Below are 25,032 nucleotides of genomic sequence, written 5' to 3'. Positions count from 1 at the left end.
ATTTGGAAGAAAATTGGCTACAATTACATCTTAAATAAAGATTCTTATTAAAACAAGTCTTTACAAAATAATTTCATTGTTGCATTTAATCCTGGTTGGATCCTAATTTTACCAATGCAGTGTTTCCTGACTTGTCTATGAGTCACCTCTGGTTTTCTCAATTTGCTATGCTAATCCTAGCACAGATCCAGTGTTTATGTTTTACAGCATTCTTGCACTTGAGATAGACTATGTAGATGGTTGAGTATAAAGCTTACTTACTGTCATAACTATTACTCCATTTAGTATCCTTTGTATTGTTTAAAACAATAATACAGCATTAGGAGCATAAACAGATCTGATGTGCCAGGAGTTCAAAATTGAACGCTAGAGTGAGGTAGAAAAAAGGGATTGCCCTTCTACCCCTTGTAAGCCAGGCGAGTCCCTGAGATGTCGGCCTGCTGGGATTATTGCTGGATTAATTCAATTCCATACATACTTACTGAACACCTGCCATGTGCCAGTCACGGTGCTTGATGCATATACATTGTTTAGCATTAAAATTTGGAAATTCATATGCGTTTCCAAAAGGAAGAAAGTTTATTGATCGAGGAGTTTAATGTTCAAAAACTCTTTCTGCAAACTGTAGCTTGGACTCTTGGTGGTTTTGTGGGGGCAGACTTTTTTTAAGTGATCTATCTATAGGATTCTTCTAACAGCTGCAGTACTTGCCCACTAAATCAATTCCTCTTGAGGGATTTTAGAAGCCAGGAATACTGTCAGCTGCATAGGTATTCTGAAGTTAAATTATTTCTGTGCCTTTAGGACTGGCTAGGAAAAAAAAAAAAAAAGAATGAATTAATTCCTTTTGCAGTTAACATTCAAAGACTTCCTAATTTTTAATAGAATTCATGAAGCTTCATTTGTGACAATTCTGTGGGTTTTTTTTTCAATAATTGCCTTAAATACTAGTACCCCAGGAAAAGAATCTACTTACAGCAGATGAGTAACAACATAAACTAATACAGCTCTTTCAGTCTTTAATCTTTCGTATGTCCTTTCTTTTTAATGTTTTACCCTCTGCAGTGCATGTATTATTTGACCTGTCACTGAACCTGGGAGGTTGTACCAATGCCTGTATGTTTTAAACTTACTGTGAAATACTTCATATAAAGTAAAAAAAAAAAAAAAAATTCATATGTGTATAAAAATTGTAAAGAATAATAAAATGAACAACTGTATACCAACCATCCATATTAAGAAACAGTATATTGATAGAACCCTTTTTTTAACCTTTACATTTATCTGGAGTTTTCTTGCCCCCTTCTTTTATTGAAGACACATTTTTGTCACATCAGTTATTTCTGCAAAATGATTTTTTTTTTATCATGTTTGCAAATGAACACTGCTAGTGAACTTCCTGGTCAATGTTCCTGGCACTTTTTTCCTGGCCTCTATAATCTCTGATTGTTTAATTTGTTTTCAGTCCCAGGTCCTTGAAAGAGAAATTATAGTAGCAGCAGCCTCAGGCTGGACATACGGAATGCAAAGTCTTATCAGGTTAAGGAACTTCTTAAAGATTATTCCTTAGAAATAAAATTTTCTACGTGAGAGTGAATTGTCTGTGCCCATCTTACTGGATTTTCTGTCTGAATCATTCGCTTCTCTTTTTATTAACTCATGTAATTTATGTTTACATATGAAGAAAATACTGATGATCAAAGAAAGAACTTTTCAATTTCATGAAAAAGATGTGGAGTTCTCATGTTGGTTATTTGTTGTTCAGAGAAAAAAGATCTAGTATAGTGGCATGGATCATACCAAGTACCTGACAGTAACCGTAATTCTGTTGTAGCTAGGAGTAGATTTGCAGTTTTTTGCAATGTAACAATAAAATTTAGAACTACTCGAGCATGAGATGTATTTTCAGTACAAGAGTTATCTTACATACTTTTATGATATCTCATTTTAGGAATAAACACATACATTATTTTTTAGAACAGTTTTAGATTCTCAGTGAAATTGAATGAAAATACGGAGTTCCCATATCCCATCCTTCACCCTCCTCCACCCCTACAAATGCACACAACCTCCCCTCCTGTCAACCTCCCCCACCAGTGTGGTAAACATCTGTTACAGTTGAGGAACCAGGACTGACACATCCTTATCCCCCAAAGTCCATGATTTACTTTAGAGTTCACTCTTGGTGTTATGTATTTTGTGGATGTTGAGAAATGTGTAATGACGTGTATTCACTCTTACAGAATCATAGAGAATAGTTTCATGGCTCTAACAATCCCTCGTGTTCTACCTATTCATCCCTCCTTCCCCCGCCCCTAGAAACCACTGATCTTTTACTGCCTCCATAGTTTTGCCTTTTCCAGAATGTCATATAGTTGGAATCAAGTAATCATGTTAGATGTTAACTTCTGAAATTCAGTGTTAAAGGGGGAGCAGATTCACATATACATATATTTTTTAGAAAGCCTCATTTGGTAACATTTTTGTAAATGAAATTAACCACTGTTTTTTTATATTCATAGTTACCAGTCATAAAAGCAGTTTTTCTGTGGCTGACGGGCTGCAGATTCACTCCTCTGCACCCTTCTAAGTTAAATATGGGCGTTGAAATGTAAGTGCTGTTATCGTAGTTTGATTACCTTCTGCACCCTCATCCCCAAATGGAGTAAAGTGGGGTCAAGTAGTCTCATAAGCTCTAAGCCCCTTTCCAAAGCCTTTCTGGCAGCAGGCCTGACAATACTTAGGGCATGAGCACAGAGAGTCTAGCTTGGACTCCTTCGTCATCCCTGTGCACGTGCTCTGGCTTGGCTGCTGGGTGTTGGCCAGAGTGGTCATGGAGCAGGGCCAAGGTATTATGTATGAAAAAGCACTTGGTCAGGTTTCAGTTCTCCATGATTAGACTGAAAGATTTAGTTGCCAATTGTCATCAACCAGATTTCTCACACTTTGCCTGATGAGTTACGTGTTGATATCCAAAAGGAACCAGAAGGCTCTAGAAGTTTTGGGTTCTTATTTTAAATCACCATCCAGTGAATAGAGGCTCTTAACAGTCTGTGATCTTCTGCCTTGTCTAATATCAGGGCTTTATAGGAGGGATTATTGCTCTTTCAATAATAAAAAGGCTTGAAAGGCTTTTACATTTTATTTATACTTTTCTATATACGAATAATTAAAATATGATAGCGTGCATTATATATGTACTAAAGAACAGCAAAGATAGTTTTTAGAAAATGTCCCGCTTCTTCCTTTTGAGATACTAGAGGTCAGAGGATGCTGTTCCGTAAGTTCCTCTTAAGATATGTTACCAGTGTGTTTATTTTGGCAAGATAAACTGTTAAGACTTAACAAATGATGTCTGCAAAGCACGTGCTTTGTTAAGTACATAAACAGGCCACAGATGTTTCTTTGGGAAGAAACTATTTTACTCATCTCTGTATTCCAATGCTTCGCTCTCAGCATTCAATATATTTTTGTTGAAGGCGTAAAACCACCCTTTTTTCTTGGTGCTAATAATCCATCGAGCACTCTGCATGGTCATTTTAGCTGTGTTTGTTCATTTTATGTATCTTTTTTAGTCCTCAGACCACCAGAGATAATTTTATTATGTCATATTTGATACAGATAAAAAATTAAACATGATGTTCTAAAACATTATGAAATCACCGTGAGTGAACCCGTGACTCAACCCAGTAGCATTACCAGTACCGCATTGATGGTACCAGTGTGTTCATCCTAATCCTGGGACCCCAGCTGCTCCCCTCTTCCATCCCTGCAAGAGAAGTGACCACTGTTCTGAATGTTGTCTATTCTCTTGCTTTAAAATTTTGGGAGTGCCTGGGTGGCTCAATCGGTTGAGTGTCCATCTTCAGCTCAAGTCATGGTCTTACTGTTTGTGGGTTTGAGCCCCACATTGGGCTCTGTGCTGACAGTTCAGAGCCTGGAGCCTGCTTCCGATTCTGTGTCTCCCTCCCTCTCTGCTCTTCCCCCACTCACGCTCTGTCTCTCTCTCAAAAATAGATAAACATTTAAAAAAATTTTAAAAATAAAGATTTTGATCACTTCTATGTTCAGGATGTATCGTTGTGTGAGTGTTATACCACAGTTTTTCTCTGATCTGCTGTAAGTGAACTTCGGAGTTTCCGTTTTTTTACCATTACAAACAGCATTACAGTAAACATTCTTCTGCATGTTTACTAGTATATATTTGTGAGAGGTTTTCTAAGGTACCTCCATGTGGAATTTTTGGATGCTGGGATATGTAAATGTTCAGTTTTACAAGATAGTTTCAAATTGATTGCTGAACTGATGGGACCCACTACATGTTCAGCAGTGGTGTGTGCGAGTTCCCATTGATCCATGTCTTCACCATCATAGTTTTGCCAAACTTGTAAGTATATGATATGGTCTTGATTTGCTTTCCCGGGTGCTGATAATATTGAACATCTTTATAGAAATATATGATTCCCATGGTTAGTCTTATGAAATGTTTGTTCAGTCCATTGCCCATTTCCCTATCAGGTTGTCTTTTTTCTTACTGCCTTTTTTTTTTTTTTTTTTTTAATGTTTATTTATTTTTAAGAGAGAGATACAGAGTGCAAGCAGGGGAGGGGGGCAGAGAGAGAGAGAGAGAGAGAGAAACACAGAATCTGAAGCAGGCTCCAGGCTCTGAGCTGTCAGCACCCGACATGAGGCTCGAATTTACAAACTGCGAGATCATGACCTGAGCCAAAGTCAGACGCTTAACTGACTGAGCCACCCAGGTGCCCCTTTCTTACTCCTTTGTAGACATTTTTCATATATTCTGTACACTAATTTTTTTTGTCAGTTTCTTGTTGCAGATTTATCCTCCTGGTTTTGTGGCTCTTCTTTTCACTTTATGGTACCTTTTTTCTTATTCCTAACTTGGGTTAATGTTAGATTTACAGAAAATTGCAAAGAGTACTTTTTACCTAATTTCTTCTATCATTACCATGTTATATTATCACGGTACATTTGTCAAAACTAAGAAATTAACATTAGATGCATTGTTATTAACTAAACATTTAGTCTTTATTTGGATTTCATCAAATTTCTACCAGTTATTTTTCCTTTCTGGGATCTAATCCTGGACACCATATTGCATGTAGACTTTATGGTATTGTTTGATGAACAAATGTTCTTCATCTTAGTGGAGTTGAACTTACTGTCATTTCTTTTATTAGGAGTGTCTGGTTGGCTCAGTCAGTAGAGTTTGTGGCTCTTGGTCTCGGGGTAGTAAGTTTGAGCCCCATGCTGGGTGTCGAGATTACTTAAAAAAAAAAATGATTTGCATTATTAGTTCCTTGTTTCAGACACCTATCCTTCCTGTGTTTTCTTCTAAATGTTTTTAAAGTTTGCCTTTCATGATTTTACCATCTTAGAATTTAATTTTGAATATGGTATCAAATAAGGATTCAGTTTCCGTTTTGTTCTCATGGATAACAGATTTGTCCAGCAATATTTATTTATGTCTGTTTTTCCCCTGTTTTATTGAGAAATAATTGACATACATTCCCTTGTAAGTTTAAGGTGTATAGCATGATGGTTTGATTTACATATATGTGAAATGGTTGCCACAATAGGTTTATTAGTTAATATCTATCATCTCATATAGATACAATAAAAAGAAGACAATTTTCTCCTTGTGGTGAGAACTCTTCAGATCTCAGATAACTTTCCTGTATATCACACAGCAATGTTAACTGTAGTCATCATGTTGTACATTACTTCTCTAGTACTTAGGTATCTTATAACTGGAAGTTTGTACGTTTTGACCACCTTCCTCTAACCATTTACACACACACACAAACACACACACACACACACACACACACACACACACACCCACCGCCCCACATCTGCTAACCACAAATCTGATATCTTTTTCTGAGTTTGGTGGGGTTTTGTTTTTTTTGTGTTTTGTGGGTTTTTTGGTTCTACATTTACATGAGATCATGTAGTATTTGTCTTTTTCTGACTTATTTCACTTGGCATAGTACCTTCAGGGTCTATCCATGTTGTCACAAATGGTAGATTTTCCTCATTTTTTTTTAAGTGGCTGGAAAATATTCCATTGTGTATCTATACCGTAATTTCTTTATTCATCTGTCGATGGACACGTAGGTTGTTTCCATGTCTTGTCTGTCATAAATAATGGTGCTATTAACATGGGGTTGCAGATTATCTTTTTGAGTTTTTATTTCCTTTGGATATATTCCCAGAAGTAGAATTGCTGGATCACATGGTAATTCTATTAATTTTTTGAGGATTCTGTATACTGTTTTCCATAGTGGCTGTAGCAATTTATGATCCCACCAACAGTGCATAAAAAGTTCTCTTTTCTCCTAATCCATGCCATCATTTATATCATTTATTATTTTTTTAATCTTTTTTTGAAAAAGCTTATCCATTTATTTTGAGAGTGAGAGCGCGTGTGGGAGGGGCAGAGAGAAAGAATCCCAAGCAGGCTCTAATGGAGTGAGATCTTTGCTCCAATTTTAACCTCATTGTTGGTATATAGGAAACATCACAATGGGGTTTTTTTTGTTTGTTTTTAATATCTGGCCACCTTACCTAATAACTATTCTAATAGTTCTAAGTTTAATCTCCTTGGATTTCTTTTTCTGAATATCACCTGCAAATAATCATCTTTTTTTTTTTTTTTTTTTTTTTTTGCTTTTCTTTCCAGTTTTTTGCACTTACTCCTTTTCCTTGCTGTATCAGCTAGGCCCTCCAGGTGTTAAATAATAATTTTATTAGGAATGCCTAGTTTACTCTTAAGAATGTCACCATTTAGGGGTGCCTGGGAAGCCCAGTCAGTTAAGTGTTGGACTTTGGCTCAGGTCATGATCTCACAGTTCATGAGTTTGAGCCCTGTGTCAGGCTCTGTGCTGACAGCTGACAGCCTGGAGCCTGCTTCAGATTCTGTCTCTGGTTCTCTCTGCCCCTCCCCTGCTCACCCTGTGTGTTTGTCTCTCTCTTCAAATATAAACAAACATTAAAAATTTTTTTAAGTTTTAAGTCATTTTGTAAAAAATTTACAAAAGAATGAAGGGGAAAATGAAAAGAATGTCATAAGATAATTTAATAAGGACTTAACATCTATGAAGTTCTCCCTACATATTCTTAAATGTGCTGATTAGACCAGTCTGTTTTCATCATTTTTCACTTTTTCTAAAATCATTTAAAAGTGTATAGTAAGTACACAGTATTTTTATTCTAACAGGTCTCTTGACTACAGAGAAATGTTAATACGATTTTAATTTGAAAAATACATGTTCCATGAAGTACTGAACAGCTAGTTTTCTTAAGTAAACATTAATTTCTGTTTGCTTAAGCATTATTTAGATTAAGTTAGAAAGATTTTAGAAGGTTTAATAAAAAGCTTACACATTTTTACTGCAATGTTTGATTAATTTTAGAATGTGCTCAGTCAGCGAGATTATTGAATAATTGGGAACGTTTGCTAAAGGAAAAACTCATAAAACTATTTATATGTATAACTGTGTAACTCTTGTTATAATTCCCATCTTCTTTCTCCAGCCATTTGTTTTATGAGTGTTCTTTCCTCTTAGCTTGATAAAGATGACATGGTGTACATGGAAGCCTATGACAAATTGCTGGAATCCTGGCTAACTTTGGTCCAAGACGACAAACATTTCCACAAAGGCTTTTTTACCCAACATGCAGTTCAAGTTTTCAATTCCTATATTCAGTGCCACCTCGCTGCTCCAGATGGCACGAGGAATTTGGTAAGCTTCAAGCTGGATTGTAAGTAAAAATGCATTTCATCATAGCTCTATTTTGTCTCATTTATCCTATTATACATTGCATAATACTAGAAATTTAGGGGGACCATCCTCAGAAGGTTCACAGAGAACATTAGAGAGCAAAAGTAACCCTGTTGTCTAAATGAGTTCATATTTGTGGGTGCTGCTTGTAGTTACCCCGTTTCTCTTCAGTTTTCGGTTATCCGCCTATGTCTTCCTAGTTGTTGAGTGATATAAATGACTTCTTGCATATAAAGCTCCATGGATCTTAAAGATGTCAGATCTTTTCAGTGACAGAAGTTAAATCCTCAGGGGTGGGAGGTGGGTTGTGAATGCAGTTTGCTGTGTTTACATATGTGCACCATGGGGTGATACCTTCTATTTCTTGCTCTTCTGTGCCCCACCCCCGCCACCTCCTTCTTTTGGAATGACCAGCACTGTCATTCCAGCAGGCTCTAGACCACTGGGTTGGCTCTGTCCAGCTCTCCTCCTTGTGTGAAGTGCTGAAGTTATTTTACAGTGCAACAGAAATGCATGATTTGTTGCACAAAGGAGTGCAGCTCCTCACTCTTTATTTCTCTCATTGATAATAGACTGCCAATGGTGTGGCCTCTCGTGAGGAAGAAGAAATAAGTGAACTTCAAGAGGATGATCGAGACCAGTTTTCAGATCAACTAGCCAGTGTAGGAATGCTAGGAAGGATTGCTGCAGAACACTGTATACCTCTTCTGACAAGGTACACACAGTCCAAAGAAACCCCATGGAGCAAATACTCTCTATTCACAATTCCCTGGAGAGCACTTAAAGTGTTTAAAGACTTTAAACACCCCCACCCCGTATCCCAGCACACTGGAACAAACGGACAGAAACATACTCATGGTTGCATTCCTTGGCTTGTACATTTGGAGCCCAGGCACCACAGCATAGATGGCAGAGAGATTGTGGAAAACATGGTATGAGAATGATTTGACCCATGTCAATAAAAACTTGGAATGACCAGTTTTCGAATGCCTGTTGTAAGCCTTGATTGTTTGTAAAGCAATGTTTTAATTCTATGTCATAAAGAATAAATCACAATTCCTATACTGCTATGAGAACAGCTGTGTACTACAATAAATATTTTCATATATGTGCTTTTGTGCTAACATCTTAATTTATGTTGTCTCATAAATGGAAATTATGTATACAGTTTGTTCTAGATCTTTGCGTATTGAACTTTATGAAACTTTGGGTTTTCTCCCCCCTTTTTAGCCTATTAGAAGAAAGAGTAACGAGGCTCCACGGTCAGTTACAGCGGCATCAGCAGCAGTTACTTGCTTCACCTGGTTCGAGCACTCTAGACAACAAAATGCTTGATGATCTGTATGAAGATATTCACTGGCTTATTTTAGTTACAGGTTGGTTGGTTGTTTCCTTCTGAAGTGTAATCGCCAACTGAGCAGTTTAAAGTTCTTATGTGTTAGAAGAAGCTTCATATGTTAAAAATAAGTTCCGTACGTAGTGTTGGATGAAATTTGAATACAGATGCTGTATATCACAGAGCTAGGGATGCATTTTGTAAAAATATTGGCTGACATGCATATTTAGTGTCTGTTGCATACCAAATGTCTTATGTGGAATTCATTGCAGCCCAGTAACTTAGTACTGTTGTCAGGTTTCATTATTATTACTATCCTCATCTTGCAAATGAAGAAGCTGAAAGAGAGAGTTTTAAGAAAGTAGCCTGTGGTCACACTGCTATTAATTTCCGGAGCCAGAATGCAAATCTAGGCAGTCTGACTTGTAGGGTCTTCTTTTATAACCATACTGTCAATGTTTCTGTGTTTTTAATAATCAAGAAAAAAAATCTTAATTTTGGAAAAGGCACTCCCAAATATTGACTTTTGATATAGATAATAGAATTCCTGTTAATTTTACAGAATATAGTACTAAAAGTTATTAAAAGATAGTAGATTAAAAAGCCTACCTATCAGTATGAATTATAAAATTGGTGAATAAAATATTTGTCCTTTGTATTTTGAGAGTTAATTATCTGAGAAATAGTTTCTACTCATCAAACTTGAAATTAACATTAACATTTATAATTTACTTTTACATCAACTTAATATGTATGTAATTCAGATAAAACTGAGAACATTTATAGTGCAATTTGATAAATGTAGATTTGTTAAGTGTTCGTTTTTAATTTTTTTTAAACTGAAGGCTACCTCTTAGCTGATGATACTCAGGGAGAGACTCCGCTAATACCTCCAGAAATAATGGAATATTCCATTAAGCATTCATCTGAAGTTGACATTAATACAACACTTCAAATTTTGGGATCTCCAGGAGAAAAGGCTTCTTCCATCCCAGGGTACAACAGAACAGATTCTGTGATTAGGTAATATGAACTCTATAGCTGTGCTCTTGTAATTGATAATGTTTTAAATAAATTCTGAGTTGATGGGTAGATGACTCCTGTGTTGGCCACATTGTAAATCTGATACGTGAAAGAAAATAAAACTTGGAGAAGCCTTGAAATAAACAAGGATGGCAAGTACTCGGTATATTTAAGCAGTGCCACTCTGGTGAGAATTGACAGCTATATCCTGTACTGAGGAAAACACTTGTCAAATTATTCTGGATACAGTGTAAGTTTGAAGGGACATGTCCCTTGGCCATCAGAAAGCAGTGCTGATGTGGCGTAGGTGCCCTAAATGAGTGAGTCAAAGTCTGTGAGCCTCCTAGACACCAGGTGAACATTGGCAAGTTTTTATTGTTCATAAAGCTAAAACTACATTTCAGTGGCTTTCTGAAGGAAAACTATGATTCTTACCTTATAAAATTGAAGTATTTGTTCTGAATATGTGAAACTTGAGTGTCCTGTCAGGTAAAGTTAGAAGACAATTGTGTGCCTCAAATGAGAATTCACTTTGATCTTCCTAGGAGTAGTGGCAAAATTTTCATTAATTCTTAATGGTGAAATTGAGGAAGGATAAACCTAGACCGAATATCCTCCTACAAGTGGATTTAAAACCAACATTTGAAATTTCAGTATCTTTAAAGTTAAGTTGCAGGCAGATACACCAATAATGAAATAACACTGGTTTTTGTCAATTGCAGAATCAGTAACTCAAGCAGGGTGCTGTCCCCTTCATCTTTTTAACTTAATTCAAAAATACATGGATATCATTTATACCTGTGCAGTAGAAAACAGGATTTTTTTTTTTTTAATGAACTATCAAGGAAATGTTTAGGAATTTATTTCCTTTATTGTTTTATTTTCTTGTTTGAAATAAAATATCAATGCTCTATTTTTGCAAAATTTTTATCTCTTCTTTTGGGGATTACTATAGGCGCTAGGTTAATTGCTTGTGAAAATCATTGCTTTTGCTTTGGTTTGATTCATGGTGAATGTTAATTTCAGAGGCAGCTCATTTCAGAGGGCTGTCATATTATATTCTTTGTCATATTTCTTGCCTGGGCAGTACCATCAGGTATGCTTTCCTTGTATTTTCAGTGCTTTTTCAATTTTTGCCAGTCTAAGGTATCAGTGTGGGAGCAAAATATTTTTGTATCTGAGAGCACAGACTATGGAGGGTTGGAAAACAAACCAAAAAAAAAAAAAAAAAAAACACCCTATTTTTTTTTTTTTAAGTCCAAAGAATTAATGTGAAATTGAAAGGCGTATGAGAGAAACATTCCTTGTTTGTAAAAAAGTTCACATTTCTTGAAGAATTTATCCTCTGACAGATAATTAATTGAGTACCAGGTACTGTTGTAGGCATTTGGGATACATCAGTGAGCAAAGCAGACAAAAATCATTCCCCCTTTAAAGCTCCTTGTAGGAGAAAGATAATGAATGGATGAGAGGAAGGAAGGAAGGAAGGAAGGAAGGAAGGAAGGAAGGAAGGAAGGAAGGAAAAGTAGTGTTAGAAGACTACGTGCTCTAGGTAAGAAACTGAACAGGGTGAGGGGATTTGGAGCACAGATTCGGGGACTGTGTGTAATTTCAAGTAGTGTAATCAGTAACAGACTTCATTTGGAAGGTGACTTGTCAGCAAAGACTTGAGGTTGGTGAGGAAGGCTGTGAAGGCCTGGGGAAGAGTATTCCAGGCAGAGCGAACAGGGAATGCTAAGGCCCTGTGGCACGTCTGGCATATTCAGGCAATAGTAAGAGCTGCCATTGTGGGTTGAGCAGAATGAGGTGGAATTTTGTCAGGAGATCAAGATAGAAGGGAAAACAGAGGGCTCTCAGATCAAGGCTTTAGCCTTTGCTCTGAATGAAGTAGGGTGCTGTCGTAAGGTTTGAGCAGAACTGTGCAAAAAGATTGCTGCACTGAGAGTAAACTATGAGGACAAAAATGGAAGCAGGGAGACCAATGAAGAGGCTAGTTGTAGTAATCCAAGAGAAAGATGATAGTGGTCTGAATCAGAGTGATAATAGCAGATGTGAGAAACTAACAAGCTCTGACTCATTTTGCAGACTTTTGGTTTATGAATGCAAAGGTAATTCAAGATTAATTTGTAGAGTATGGGAAACTGTGAGTGCTGTCTGAAATATGAAGTATGTTTAGATACCATACTTAAGAAATTAAAGTAGGATTAGAAATTGGAAATATCGGGGGGCCTGGGTGGCTCGGTCGGTTAGGCATCCAACTTCGGCTCAGGTCATGATCTCACGGTCTGTGGGTTCAGGCCCCACATCGGGCTCTGTGCTCACAGCTCGGAGCCTGGAGCCTGGAGCCTGCTTCAGATTCTGTGTCTCCCTCTCTCTCTCTGCCCCTCCCCTGCTCACACTCTGTCTCTCTGTCTCTCAAAAATAAATAAAATGTAAAAAAAAAAAAAAAGAAATTGGAATTATCAACAATTAAAAATGTTTTGTATGTAACGTGTGTGTCAACTACACTTTAATTACAAAAATGTTTTGAGTTGTTCCTTCACCTCCCCCGTATGCCAGGATCTGAGGATACAACAGGAGTCTGATAAGAGGGATAGAGGAGCGCCTGGGTTTACCTAACCTGTTGGCAGGGGAAGGATCAGGGGGTGCTTTGGAGAGATTTATTTATTTAGGCAGATAGTTGAGGGATGCGTAGGAGTTTGCAACATGCAGCAAAAGGTGAAGAGGATTCCAGGCAGCGGCAACAGCAGAGGCCGAGGCCTGGGAGGAGAGCATGGCCTAAAGCAAGAGGAAGTGTGGTGTGGCTCACATGTGAACGCGGAGGGGAGAGACGTTTCCGGAGGTGGAGAAGTAGGGTTGGCACTGGGGATCGGGCGACTGAGGTAGGAGTGAAAGTGGTGAAGAACGTCAGAAATGGGCAGGTGGACCGGTCAGACGGTGGTAGCAGGATTGTACCGTGGAAGGTGGGTTCAGGGGGGGACCAGGCAGGTGAGGAAGCGTTTCCACTGGTAAAAGTGGGGGTGGAAAGAGGCAGGTGGCTGTGAGAGGTTCTGTCAGAGGCGGCCCCGTGGGATTCTGCTCGCCCGACGGGCTGTGGCAGTGAGGCCGCAGGAGCCCGCTCTGCTTTACGTTGCTCCTGCTTCGCCAGAGAAAGGCAAGGCTCTTGCTCGTTCTGAGTCTTAACGTAACGGAGAGGCAGGTGCGTCAAAGCGTGCGGTGCCAGATAAAGCGACGGTTCCGAATTGTGTGTGTGGTGTCGGGAGTGAATGACCGAGTAGCGGATGACACGGACTTTACAGGTCAGGAGCTTTTCAGCCCTTTGCATTACGGGACGCTCAAGAAATCAAATTGTCAGCTAAGAGATGATTAAGAATAGGTTTTGATAGTAGATCTTCGTGATGTTTTGCATAAAACTAGGTTCAGATAATTGAGGAACCCTGCTATTTTAAAACTGCTTTTTCCATTTATGTGAATAGGTTTTCTCAGTGTTTCTATAAAAATGAAAAAGGAATCAAATGAAATTATGCTCAACTCTGTCTCATTCTAAGAATAAGGAATTTATATATATATATATATTTTTTAATGGCTGCTAATTTTTTTAAAATAATTTATTTTTTAATTAGCCATTTTTTTTCACAGATGCATGAACTAATTTGGAAAAACAAAATCCTGGTACATTAATCTCATTCACAAATGCATAGAATTTTAGTTTTATGTTTAATAAATTTTTTTTAACTTTCTTAAATGTTTATTTTTTTGTGAGAGAGAGAGAGAGAGAGAGACAGAAGGAGCGTGAGCAGGGGAGGGGCAGAGAGAGAGGGAGACACAGACTCTGAAGTAAGGTCCAGGCTCTGAGCTGTCAGCACAGCCTGACGCAGGGCTCGAACTCACAAACCGCGAGATCATGACCCGAGCCCAAGTCAGACATTTAACTGACCGAGCCACCGAGGCACCCCTATGTTTAATAATTTAAATTTGTGTTATACTTCGCTCAATTATATACTAATAAGTCCAAAACACATTTTAGAACCAAGTCTATGGTCACTGGGAATTTTTTAAAATGACTTTTCAATAACTAGACATTTGTTTCAGAGATGGATGTGGTATGATCAATAAAAATGACTATAAAAATGTATTATAGTAAGATAACCTGTGGGGAAAAGAAATAAAAATTTAAGGAGAAAAAGAATGTATTAAGTTTCCAACCGTTAAAGAAAAACTTGTTTTTCAAATGGATGATGGTGGGTACCAAAACACTGATAATTAAATTCCTGTGCATAAATTTAGAAAGTTACTGTAATTATTTAATTCAAATTCTGTTAGGCTGCAGATTATATCATTTCAAACTATTCTTACGGGAAAAGTCTGATACATTAACTTAAATGTAATGTGAGGTCCTGGAGTATTTTCATTCATATCCACCCTAAAATAATTTTTGAAAATTTGAGCACTGGTAGGTAGTATAGGGAGTAGGTGTTACATAGGGAAAAAGGATGTTGTGGGGGTAGAAACTTAAAAACCTGTGTGGTTCAAGGGGGGAAATTATTTCAAAAGGATAGGGTGATAAATAGTATCTAGTACTTTCGAGATACACAGTTGGACAAAGGACTGAAGTGTAAGATTTCATTACAGGGAGATACTTTTAGTCATCTCGAGAATAGTAAAGAGAAGTAGCAGAAGCCAAGGTTCAGGTGATTAGGGTCCCGGTCTTGGCAGGATATCTATAAAATGATGTTAAGATGGATCCTTTCAGTTACATCCTCAGCTTCTTTGCCTTTTAGCTCAAGTCAAGCTACACATGTATCACTTCGGATTCTCTTCTCTCCTCCTCCCACCCCCAGAACAAGACTTTCTAACTTCTCTGCATATCATGCTGTTATTAACACCACACAGCCGTATGAATTATGTAGTGTAGGAGAGGACAGTATGCACGCTTACGTGGATAATTTTTTTAGCAAGACGTGCATTTTAAAATACCAGTAAGAATCAAGTTTGTTGGGAAGTGTATAAGACTGTCCAATTTAGAGGCAAGATTTAATCTTCAGAGCATTCTGGATAAGTCAGTTACCAGACCCTCCACCATAACATAACAAACGTATCAAAATAAACAGTGCTAACCGTGGAGTGAAGTAGTGACGAAGGGCTGCAGAATGTAGCCTTTACTCTGCACTTCTACTTGTACGTATCTCTCCATTTCGAATGTGAACAATCTCTGTGGATGGTAATGCTGAGACTTCCACAGAAGGCTGTCTCTACCCATGACTGAGTCTTGTTTCCTGCTTCTGAAGGGTCAGCAATGAACGGGGACTTGCATCCTGCTGATGAGAATTTCAAGTTGTAGCCTGGCCTAAATTCAGAGAGTTGAAAACAGAACGAAAAGGACTTTTCAGAAACAAGTATTATTAGACGGCCAAATAATGGAAGAGTAAACGACTTCTTTTTTATGCCTACAGGCTATTATCTGCTGTTCTCAGAGTTTCAGAGGTTGAATCTCGAGCAATAAGAGCAGACCTCACTCACCTCCTAAGCCCTCAAATGGGCAAAGACATTGTTTGGTTCCTAAAACGCTGGGCAAAGACTTACCTCCTGGTGGATGAGAAACTGTACGATCAGGTCAGAATATAAAACTGGCTTTGTTTGGATTTATGAATTTGACACCTGTGGAAATGAGAATATTTTTCTTGGCGATTTTCTCATCGAGATGTAACTAAGAGCGGAACATCTTCCACATTGAAGAGAACTGTATGAACGATGTACGATTTTAATAGCTTTCCTTAGAGCACATCGTTTGATTCAGCTTATTTTGACCATATTAGTTTATAGATTACTAGTGGGAATGGATTAATTTACGTTCTTTGTGTTTGGTATGAACACCGTGTTAGTGTGTTAACGAGAGTAAAGTTAACTCACATTGGAAGATGTCCGTGGATTGAGGAGGTTTTATTTTGGACTCCCAGAAATGAATGCGTTTATGAAATTGATGCGAAGTAAACGGTACTCCAGATTTAGATGCTAACTTCAGTTTGATTTTTCTGTGCACTTCTTTTTAAGCTAATCTTTCTGACCTTAAAATTTTTGTTTTCTCCTTTAAGATAAGTCTGCCATTCAGTACAGCATTTGGAGCAGATACAGAAGGTTCTCAGTGGATTATTGGCTACCTCTTACAAAAAGTCATCAGTAACCTCTCAGTGTGGAGTAGTGAACAGGACCTTGCAAATGACACTGTGCAGCTCCTTGTCACTTTGGTGGAAAGAAGAGAAAGGTAAGGTGATTATTGGAGGCTGATTGTGTGTGTGTGTGTGTGTGTGTGTGTGGTCTTTCAAGTGGCAGTTACATGGTCCTAAATGCAAATAGACCCTGCATTTGGGAGCAATGTGTTTAAAAAAAAAAAAAAAAAAAGACACAGTCAATATCATATTATTGCTATAAATGTAAATAGAGCTTTCTCATGGTACAATTGAGGATTGCTTTGGCTATTCAAGGATTTGGCATCAAAGACTCTTATGAGAAACATATGTGTTTAGTAATTTATAGTTTTAAAAACATTATTCTGTTTTAAAGATGAGAAAAACTTGGGGCGCCTGGGTGCCTCAGTCGGTCAAGCGTCTGACTCTTGATTTTGGTTCAGGTCATGATCTAGTGGTTCATGAGTTCGGGTCCCACATTGGGCTCCAGTTGATAGCACAGAGCCTGCTTAGGATTCTCTCTGTGTCCGCCTGCCCCTCCCCTGCTTGTTTTCTCTTTCTCTCTCTCTCTCTCTGTCAAAATAAATAAACCTAAAAAACAGTAAAAATAAAGGTGAGAAAAACTTGATAATTTACTAATTTTGCAAATTAAGAGTTTTAGTGTTTTCTACAACAAACTCTGGAAATTTTTCCTCCTCTCTCCCTCCCTCTGTGTATGTCTCTCTCTCTCTCTCTCTCTCTCTCTCTCTCTCCCCCCATCCCCTCTTTCTTTTTTGTTATTTTTGACAGAGAGAGAGAGAGAGAGAGAGAGAGAGAGAGAGACCACAAACAGGAGAGGGACAGAGAGGGAGGTAGGGAGACACAGAATCTGAAGCAGGCTCCAGGCTCTGAGTTGTCAGCACAGAGCCCAGTGTGGGGCTTGAACTCACGAACTGTGAGATCATGACCTGAGCCAAAGTCAGACGCTTAACCAACTGAGCCACCCAGGTACCCCCAAACATTTTTCTTACTATATAGGAATGTGATTGTTATTACTCTTAGCATTGACTGTTATTTATTGAGTTCTTGTAATTTACTGTACTGTTTCAAGCATTTCATATATAGTATTTTATTTAATTTTATTGTAACTATTTAGTTATAGTGTCCATATCAGCCATGAGAGTTAATGCTGTTATTACTGTTGTTACCCTGTTTTACGGATCTGGTAACTAAATAAGAGAGTAAATAAATTTTACATTGTCAAACAACTAATGGGATTTGAGCACAGACTTGTGTGACTCCAAAGTTTATATCAGTTTACTATATACTGTACTTCAAAAACTAATTAGGGGCGCCTGGGTGGCTCAGTCGGTTAAGCAGCCGACTTCGGCTCAGGTCATGATCTCGCGGTTCATGCGTTCGGGCCCTGCGTCAGGCTCTGTGCTGACGGCTCGGAGCCTGGAGCCTGTTTCGGATTCTGTGTCTCCCTCTCTCTGCCCCTCCCCTGTTCATGCTCCGTCTCTCTCTGTCTCAAAAATAAATAAACGTTAAAAAAAATTTTTTTTAAACTAATTAAATTCAGTTACCTTCCATTTTTGTTTACTCGGTATACACGCAGTGTAAAGTAATATGTCTTTTGTTTTGTTACTTCTGCTTCTAGAGCAAACTTAGTGATTCAGTGTGAAAACTGGTGGAACTTAGCCAAGCAGTTTGCAAGTCGAAGCCCACCTCTGAACTTCCTGTCAAGTCCCGTGCAGAGGACACTGATGAAGGCTCTTGTCTTGGGTGGTTTTGCACATATGGACACAGAAACCAAACAGCAGTATTGGACAGAGGTAATAGTTTCCTTTATTTGGATCGACCTTCTTATGTTTTACCCTATGTGGTGGCATAAAATACTCTGTGGAGTCAGAAACATTTCAGTCATACCTTCTCTAATGTTTTTCCCTTTATAATGGAATAGGTTGAAGCTTATTATTTTACAAATACCATCTTATAATTTGTCCATATCTGCATATGTGATGACTTTGTCAAACGTTCTGTAGTATGGGCACATTTTTGCCCACAACTCAAATGAGAGCCTAAAGAATCAGTGAAATATCCGCTTCTGTTGAATGAGGAGGTGCAAATTAACCACTGTATTAGTTTGCTAAGGCTGCTGTAACAAAGTGCCACAAACTTAGTGGAGCAAACAACAGAAATGTATTGTCTTGGAGTTGTGTAGACCAGAATCTAAGGTCTAGGTGTTGGTAGGTTGGTTCCTTTTGAAGGCTATGAAGGAGAATCTGTTCCAGGCTTCTTGCCAAATTGCTGGTGGTTGACTGGTAGGCTTTAGTGTTCTTAGGCTGTAGAAGCATCACCATAATCTCATCTTCACATGATATTCTCCATGTGTGCATTTCGGTGTAAAGATACCAGTCGTTGGATTAGCGGCCCACCCTAATGAACTCAATTTAATTATATGTGCCACAACCCTGTTTCCAAATAAGGCCACATTCTCAGGTACTAGAGATTTGGACTTCAACATATCAGTTGCGGGGGTGGGGGGGATGCATAATCAACCAATAACCACTGTGAACACATTGCATTATGTAAGTTAGATTTAAGTCAGGAACCAAGAGGTATCAGTATAGGTGGCTGGCCTATAATCCTTGTGACTAGAGCGCTCTTAATGTCTGAGAAGGGACACAGTAACAGAATTTGGCAGTCATCTGTGACTTCAGACCAGAAGAAAACCAGGCTGACCATATATTTCTAGTTTAAACAATTGTATTATCATATGTATAGCTTTAGAATTAAGATATCTTCATGAATATGCATGTTCACTCAGGACAGGACTGATTTTCTGAAGTTACACTCTATGCCAAGAGAAATTGGAAAGGAGAAAAACAGTCCAGAGCTGAATGTAGAACAGGGTTTGGCAAATTGGAGCCCACGGACCAAAATCGGCCTGCTGTCTCTCTCTCTAAGTAAAGTTTTATGGAAACACAGTCATGTTCAATTGTTTGTATTGTATCTATGGCTGCTTCTGTACTAAATTGTAATTGGATAGTTGGGCCAGAGTTGACATATTCTTCAAAGTTGATACTTACTCTCTGACCCTTTGGAGACTTAAATTTCATCTTTTTGAGGGGGGAGGTTAATCCACTGGAAAGAGATGATGATAGTGACAGAATTGTTCCGTGATTTGTGGTTTTTGGAACCTAAATTACTTTAGAAAGTGAGGTGATAGCATGTGCTGATTTGCTTTTCCATAAATAATACTTTTTCCACTTTCATGGGGTAATTGACATCACTACGCAAGTTCAAAACGTGTACAGCATAGCGGTTTGACTTACATATACTATGAAGTGATTACCGCAAGAACTGCAGTCAACATCCATGATCTCATATAAGTACAATGAAAAGAAACAACAAAAGAAAATTCTTTTCTTGTGATGAGCATTCTGAGGATCTACCCTTTTAACAATTTTCCTGTCTGTCACACAGCAGTGTTTACCTATAGTCACCATGTTATACGTGACACTCCCAGTACTTATTTATCTTACAACTGGAAGTTCAAATCCCCCTTTTCCCACCTCCCCCCACCCCCACCGTAGCAACTACAGATCTTTTTCTGAGAGTTGGGATTTTTTGTTTGTTTTGTTATTTTATTATTTTATTGTATTAAAATTCCTCATCTAGGGGCGCCTGGGTGGCGCAGTCGGTTAAGCGTCCGACTTCAGCCAGGTCACGATCTCGCGGTCCGTGAGTTCGAGCCCCGCGTCGGGCTCTGGGCTGATGGCTCAGAGCCTGCAATGCAGCCTGTTTCCAATTCTGTGTCTCCCTCTCTCTCTGCCCCTCCCCCGTTCATGCTCTGTCTCTCTCTGTCCCAAAAATAAATAAACGTTGAAAAAAAAAAAAAAATTTAAAATTCCTCATCTAAGTAAGATCATATGGTATTTGTCTTTCTTTGTCAGAGTTACTTAACGTGTACCCTCAAGGTTCATCCGTGTGGTCACAAATGGTAGGATTTCCTCATTTTGTACGGCTAACTGTATGATTGCATATGTATCACAACTCCTTCCATTCATCCACGGATGGACGTTCAGGTTTTTTTCATGTCTTGGCCATTGCAAATAATGCTTCAGTGAACATGGGGGTGCAGACGTCTGACTAAGTGCTGTCTTGGTTTCCTTTGGATATATTCCCAGCAGTGGAATTACTGGGTCATATGGTAACTCTGTTTTTAATTTTTTGAGGGTCCTCCTCACTGTTTTCCTTAGCGGCTGCCCCAGTTGACAACCCCCACTAACAGTGCACAGGGGTCCCCTTTTCTCCACATCCTTGCCAGCCTTTCTGTCTCGTCTTTTTGATGGTGGTCATTCTAAAAGACCTGAGGTGATGTCGCCTTGTGGTTTTGATTTCCGTTTCCCTAAGGACCAGTGTACTGTGTGTTCGTTCTTTCTGTAGTAGGTTAGAAGTTACGCGTCCCCTCGTGATGGGGAACATAGCCTGTAGTTCCGATCATTGTTTTCGGTGCTTTCAGAAATGTTTTAGAAGGGACATCTCCAGGTTGAGGGAGTAAAGCTGAAAGAAATGGATCGTGGGAATTAAACTTTTAGAAGAATGATGCTTTAACTTGACAGGTCCTTCAGCCACTGCAGCAGCGATTCTTAAGAGTGATAAATCAAGAAAACTTTCAGCAGATGTGCCAGCAGGAGGAAGTCAAGCAGGAGATCACGGCCACGCTGGAGGCCCTGTGTGGCATTGCGGAGGCTACCCAGATTGACAACGTAGCAATTCTTTTTAATTTTTTGATGGACTTCCTTACCAATTGCATTGGATTGATGGAAGTTTACAAAAATACCCCAGAGACCGTCAATCTCATAATAGAAGTTTTTGTGGAAGTTGCACATAAACAGATATGCTATCTTGGAGAGGTAAGCACTTTCTAATTTTTCCTCTTTCGGATTAGAACTCCTGAAAGTATAACAAAGTAACAGACACTTTCCTTTAAATTCTGTGAATGTTATCCAAAGGAGTTTTCAAAAAGACTTCAGAACTTTTCAAAAGAACTCAAAATCCAGGGGAAGGCTTATTGAAGGAAAGTCAATTCTGACCTAAAACTGTTGGTAAAACCAGTAATTTCTTTGAGATATAGTATTTTATTCAGTCAAAGCCATTCAAATGAGGCGTGTTTGATAAGACAAATAGTAGAAAAATTTAACCAATTTCTGTCTGTTGAAACTCTTGAGGCTTAAAACTTTAAGTGACAGTTTGTATCTTTGCTTTATAAATCAAATGGATAATTTAGACAAGCTAAATTCTTTTATAATCAGTAACCACAGGTACACTTTTTACCCTGTTTAGAAATCATTTAGAAAGCTGTTTTAAAACTGCCTTAAAGGAATATATTTGTATTTGTCTGTGGATTAGCATAAATCTTGTTTTAAATCATTTCATGTGGGTTCCTGAGTTGTAAATTTTTGTTGTTTGTTGCTGTTAGATCAAAAGCACTTGCTCAAAAGTAAGGTTATTTTATAAATGTTACAAATGTAGCCATAGATGCACGACTGAGAGGGCAGGCCGTTGCCATTCTGATATTTAAGACCATGGTTTGGTACACTTTGCTTTTGCAAGTTAAACAGTTTTAAATCTGAAAATAATAAATAGTATACACAGAGGTAAATAGCAGAAGTAAAACAGTTCTGTTGCCAAAATCTTATTATCTCTCTAGTATATATTATCAAGTGAACAAAAAAAATGGATGTCAAATTTTGTTAGAAAACTGCTAATTTTTAAAATTTTTTTTCAACGTTTATTTATTTTTGGGACAGAGAGAGACAGAGCATGAACGAGGGAGGGGCAGAGAGAGAGGGAGACACAGAATCGGAAACAGGCTCCAGGCTCTGAGCCATCAGCCCAGAGCCTGACGCGGGGCTCGAACTCACGGACCGCGAGATCGTGACCTGGCTGAAGTCGGACACTTAACCGACTGCGCCACCCAGGCGCCCCCATAACTGCAATCTTTAATGCATGCTGTTTCATTTTTCTTAATGTTTTATAAGAGTTTCAAACAAGTGTTTGAGCTACTGTTGGGATCCAGAGTAAATTTATTAGATTATAATTTTAAGTTTCTTTTAGGGTTGATATTTTTTCCCAACTAAGTATGATTTATGCACGTTCTCTTACAGTCCAAAGCTATGAACCTGTATGAAGCCTGCCTTACTTTGCTGCAAGTATATTCTAAGAATAACTTGGGGCGGCAAAGAATAGATGTTACAGCAGAGGAAGAACAGTACCAAGACCTGCTTCTCATCATGGAACTTCTCACTAACCTTCTGTCAAAAGAATTCATAGATTTTAGCGATACAGGTAAGGTGAGGTGTGAGGGTTTTGAATTTCATTTTAATTATCTTTTTTGTAAAGCAAAGGAAGATAAAACTAAGTAAATAAATAGGGGGGGGTCGCCTCGGTTGCTCAGTCAGTTAAGTGTCCGGCTCCCACCTTTATGAGACAGACCCCACGTAGGTTTCCACTCCCAGCGCATGCCGGCTTTTGGGATTCTCTCTCTCTCTCTCTCTCTCTCTCTGCTCATGTGCAGTCACACACTCTCTCCTCTTTCTCAAAATAAATGAACGTTAAAAAGTTTAAATGTTATCATTTAAAAGTCATTTTTAATGTAATGAGTCAGAAGTACTCATTAAAAGGGCGTCTGGGTGGCTCAGTCAGTTAAGCTTCTGACTTCCGCTCAGGTCGTGATCTCGCGGTTTGTGAGTTCGAGCCCCGCATCGGGCTCTGTGCTAATAGCTCAGAGCCTGGAGCCTGTTTCCAATTCTGTGTCTCTCTCTCTCTCTCTGCCTTCCCCCACTCATGCTCTGTCTCTGTCCCTCAAAAATAAATAAACATTGAAAAAATTTTTTTTAAGTATTCATTAAAAATTTTCATTGCTTCAGGGCCCCTGGGTGGCTCAGTTGGTTAAGTGTCTGACTTGGGCTCAGGTCATGATCTCATGGTTTGTGAGTTCGAGCCCTGCGTCAGGCTCTGTGCTGACCGCTCAGAGCCTGGAGCCTGCTTCAGTTTCTGTGTTTCCTCCTCTCTCTGCCCCTCCCCTGCTCATACTCTGTCTCCCTCTGTCTCTCAATAATAAATAAATGTTAAAAAAAATTTTTTTTTAATTCCATTGTTTCATTAATGATTGCAGTGAACTGTTTTTCATTAGGCTTTGGGTTTGATAGATGTTTGTGGATTTTCCTCATTTACCTATTTAGGTCTTAGGAGGATTCTTAATTTTTATGCATTTTATATGGATTAAGGATAATAAGCCTTTTTAATATTGGTAGTTATTTTTTAACTACCATCTTCTTTAACATTTTAATTTCTGTTTTCCCCCATTCCTCTTCAGCATAGAAAAATTTCACACACCTAATAGATAAAATAAATATTACTGTGGAAATTATTTAACTCACAGTGTAACTTCCTTGTGAGTAGATTCGATTCTACTTTTTAAACCATGAAGCGTTAGTTTCCATCACTGTAGAATAATAATGTGAACACGGAATACTGCATCAGAGACCCTGACAAATGAAATACAAAGGGATGACCCAGGGCCAGATTGATCAGATGTCCACTCATAGATAGATTTTGGCTTAGGGGTTTTCATCTTTTGTTACTTTCTCACAAAGATGGGAATACGTGTAACTCTGTAGGTTTATTGATGTTGCAATTCTAAGACTACCTTTTTGTCTTAACAGATGAGGTGTTCAGAGGACATGAGCCAGGGCAGGCGGCAAACAGGTCTGTGTCTGCGGCTGATGTTGTTCTGTATGGAGTGAACCTCATTCTGCCCCTGATGTCACAAGATCTTTTGAAGGTAATTGAAGACAGTGAATGTGAAAACCCCAACTGTCTGCTCGGAGTTCAAAGATGTTGTAGACAAGAATATACCTCTGATTTAATTAAGGAGGTATAAGTACCTGCTTATCTGTTAAGTACACACGAAAATCAGAGGTTCTGGTTCCCATTGTGTGTCATTTATACTCACGCATGCAGCTCAGTACGTGGTTCATGCCCTCATTTAATCCTGCCCCAGAGTCCTGTCTTCACTGATAATTAGCGACAGAAAAAAAACTGGTTCTTTTAGAAACTGAATTCTGATGTTAGCAGTTTTGATTCCCTCATTTGTTATTGAGCAAATTAAGTTATATGTTTAGGTGTATTCCACTCGTGCTTTTGAACATCATTCTCTGATTTTAAGGATTGAGCAGCAGAAGGCATTTTCCAGCAACCCCATGTAGAAATGGGATGGTAAGAAACCAAGACTAACGGTTTTTAAATTTGTGTGCATTCTGACGACGTCCTGTCTCGGGGTCATCAGTCAGTATTGAGGGTGTGGTGGTGACGAGGCTGCCCTTTCTTCCTCCTTTGGTACCGCAGAAGAAGGGAGTCTCTTTCGTGAGTTGTCACGGAGGGTGAGGGTGGGGACAAAGACATGGCTGGGAAGGAAGAGGGAGGTGTGTGCATGCGCATGTGTGTGGAACACGAACGAGGTAGAGTGGGAGAGGGAAAGAGAGGTCGGTCGTGGGAAGGAAGAAAATAGCGGTTGAGAAGTGGTTAGAAGTTGCATTGAGGAGTAGGAGGTGCTGTCAGATTCCCACAGAGTGGGCGGGGACCACATGTGTCTCTCCTTGAGCAGTGTCTTTGGGAGATGATTGGTGAC

The 25,032-nt window shown here is 38.7% G+C and overlaps 1 protein-coding gene across 5 annotated transcripts in view; it reads left to right on the top strand.

Annotated features, from left to right (window-relative positions):
• The window catches only part of XPO4 (exportin 4), a 117,567-nt gene that overhangs the window by 81,468 nt on the left and 11,067 nt on the right, over positions 1–25,032 (top strand). For 4 of the 5 annotated variants that reach the window (XM_047077546.1, XM_047077563.1, XM_047077571.1 and 1 more), the window contains exons 10-19: positions 7,593–7,769; positions 8,381–8,523; positions 9,039–9,184; positions 9,990–10,167; positions 15,621–15,780; positions 16,260–16,429; positions 17,992–18,166; positions 20,960–21,253; positions 22,508–22,688; positions 24,068–24,186. In XM_047077546.1, the coding sequence (XP_046933502.1) occupies positions 7,593–7,769; positions 8,381–8,523; positions 9,039–9,184; positions 9,990–10,167; positions 15,621–15,780; positions 16,260–16,429; positions 17,992–18,166; positions 20,960–21,253; positions 22,508–22,688; positions 24,068–24,186 (1,743 nt within the window). The remainder of the gene's footprint in view (positions 1–7,592; positions 7,770–8,380; positions 8,524–9,038; positions 9,185–9,989; positions 10,168–15,620; positions 15,781–16,259; positions 16,430–17,991; positions 18,167–20,959; positions 21,254–22,507; positions 22,689–24,067; positions 24,187–25,032) is intronic. The other variant, XM_047077554.1, reaches the window with a different exon arrangement.

This window comes from Lynx rufus, unplaced genomic scaffold, assembly GCF_022079265.1.
Source record: "Lynx rufus isolate CCGP_SWC_20201006 ecotype Redwood Valley unplaced genomic scaffold, mLynRuf1.p SCAF_1, whole genome shotgun sequence".
NCBI classification, from domain to species: Eukaryota; Metazoa; Chordata; class Mammalia; order Carnivora; family Felidae; genus Lynx; species Lynx rufus.
This window is presented reverse-complemented; position numbering and strand designations above follow the sequence as displayed.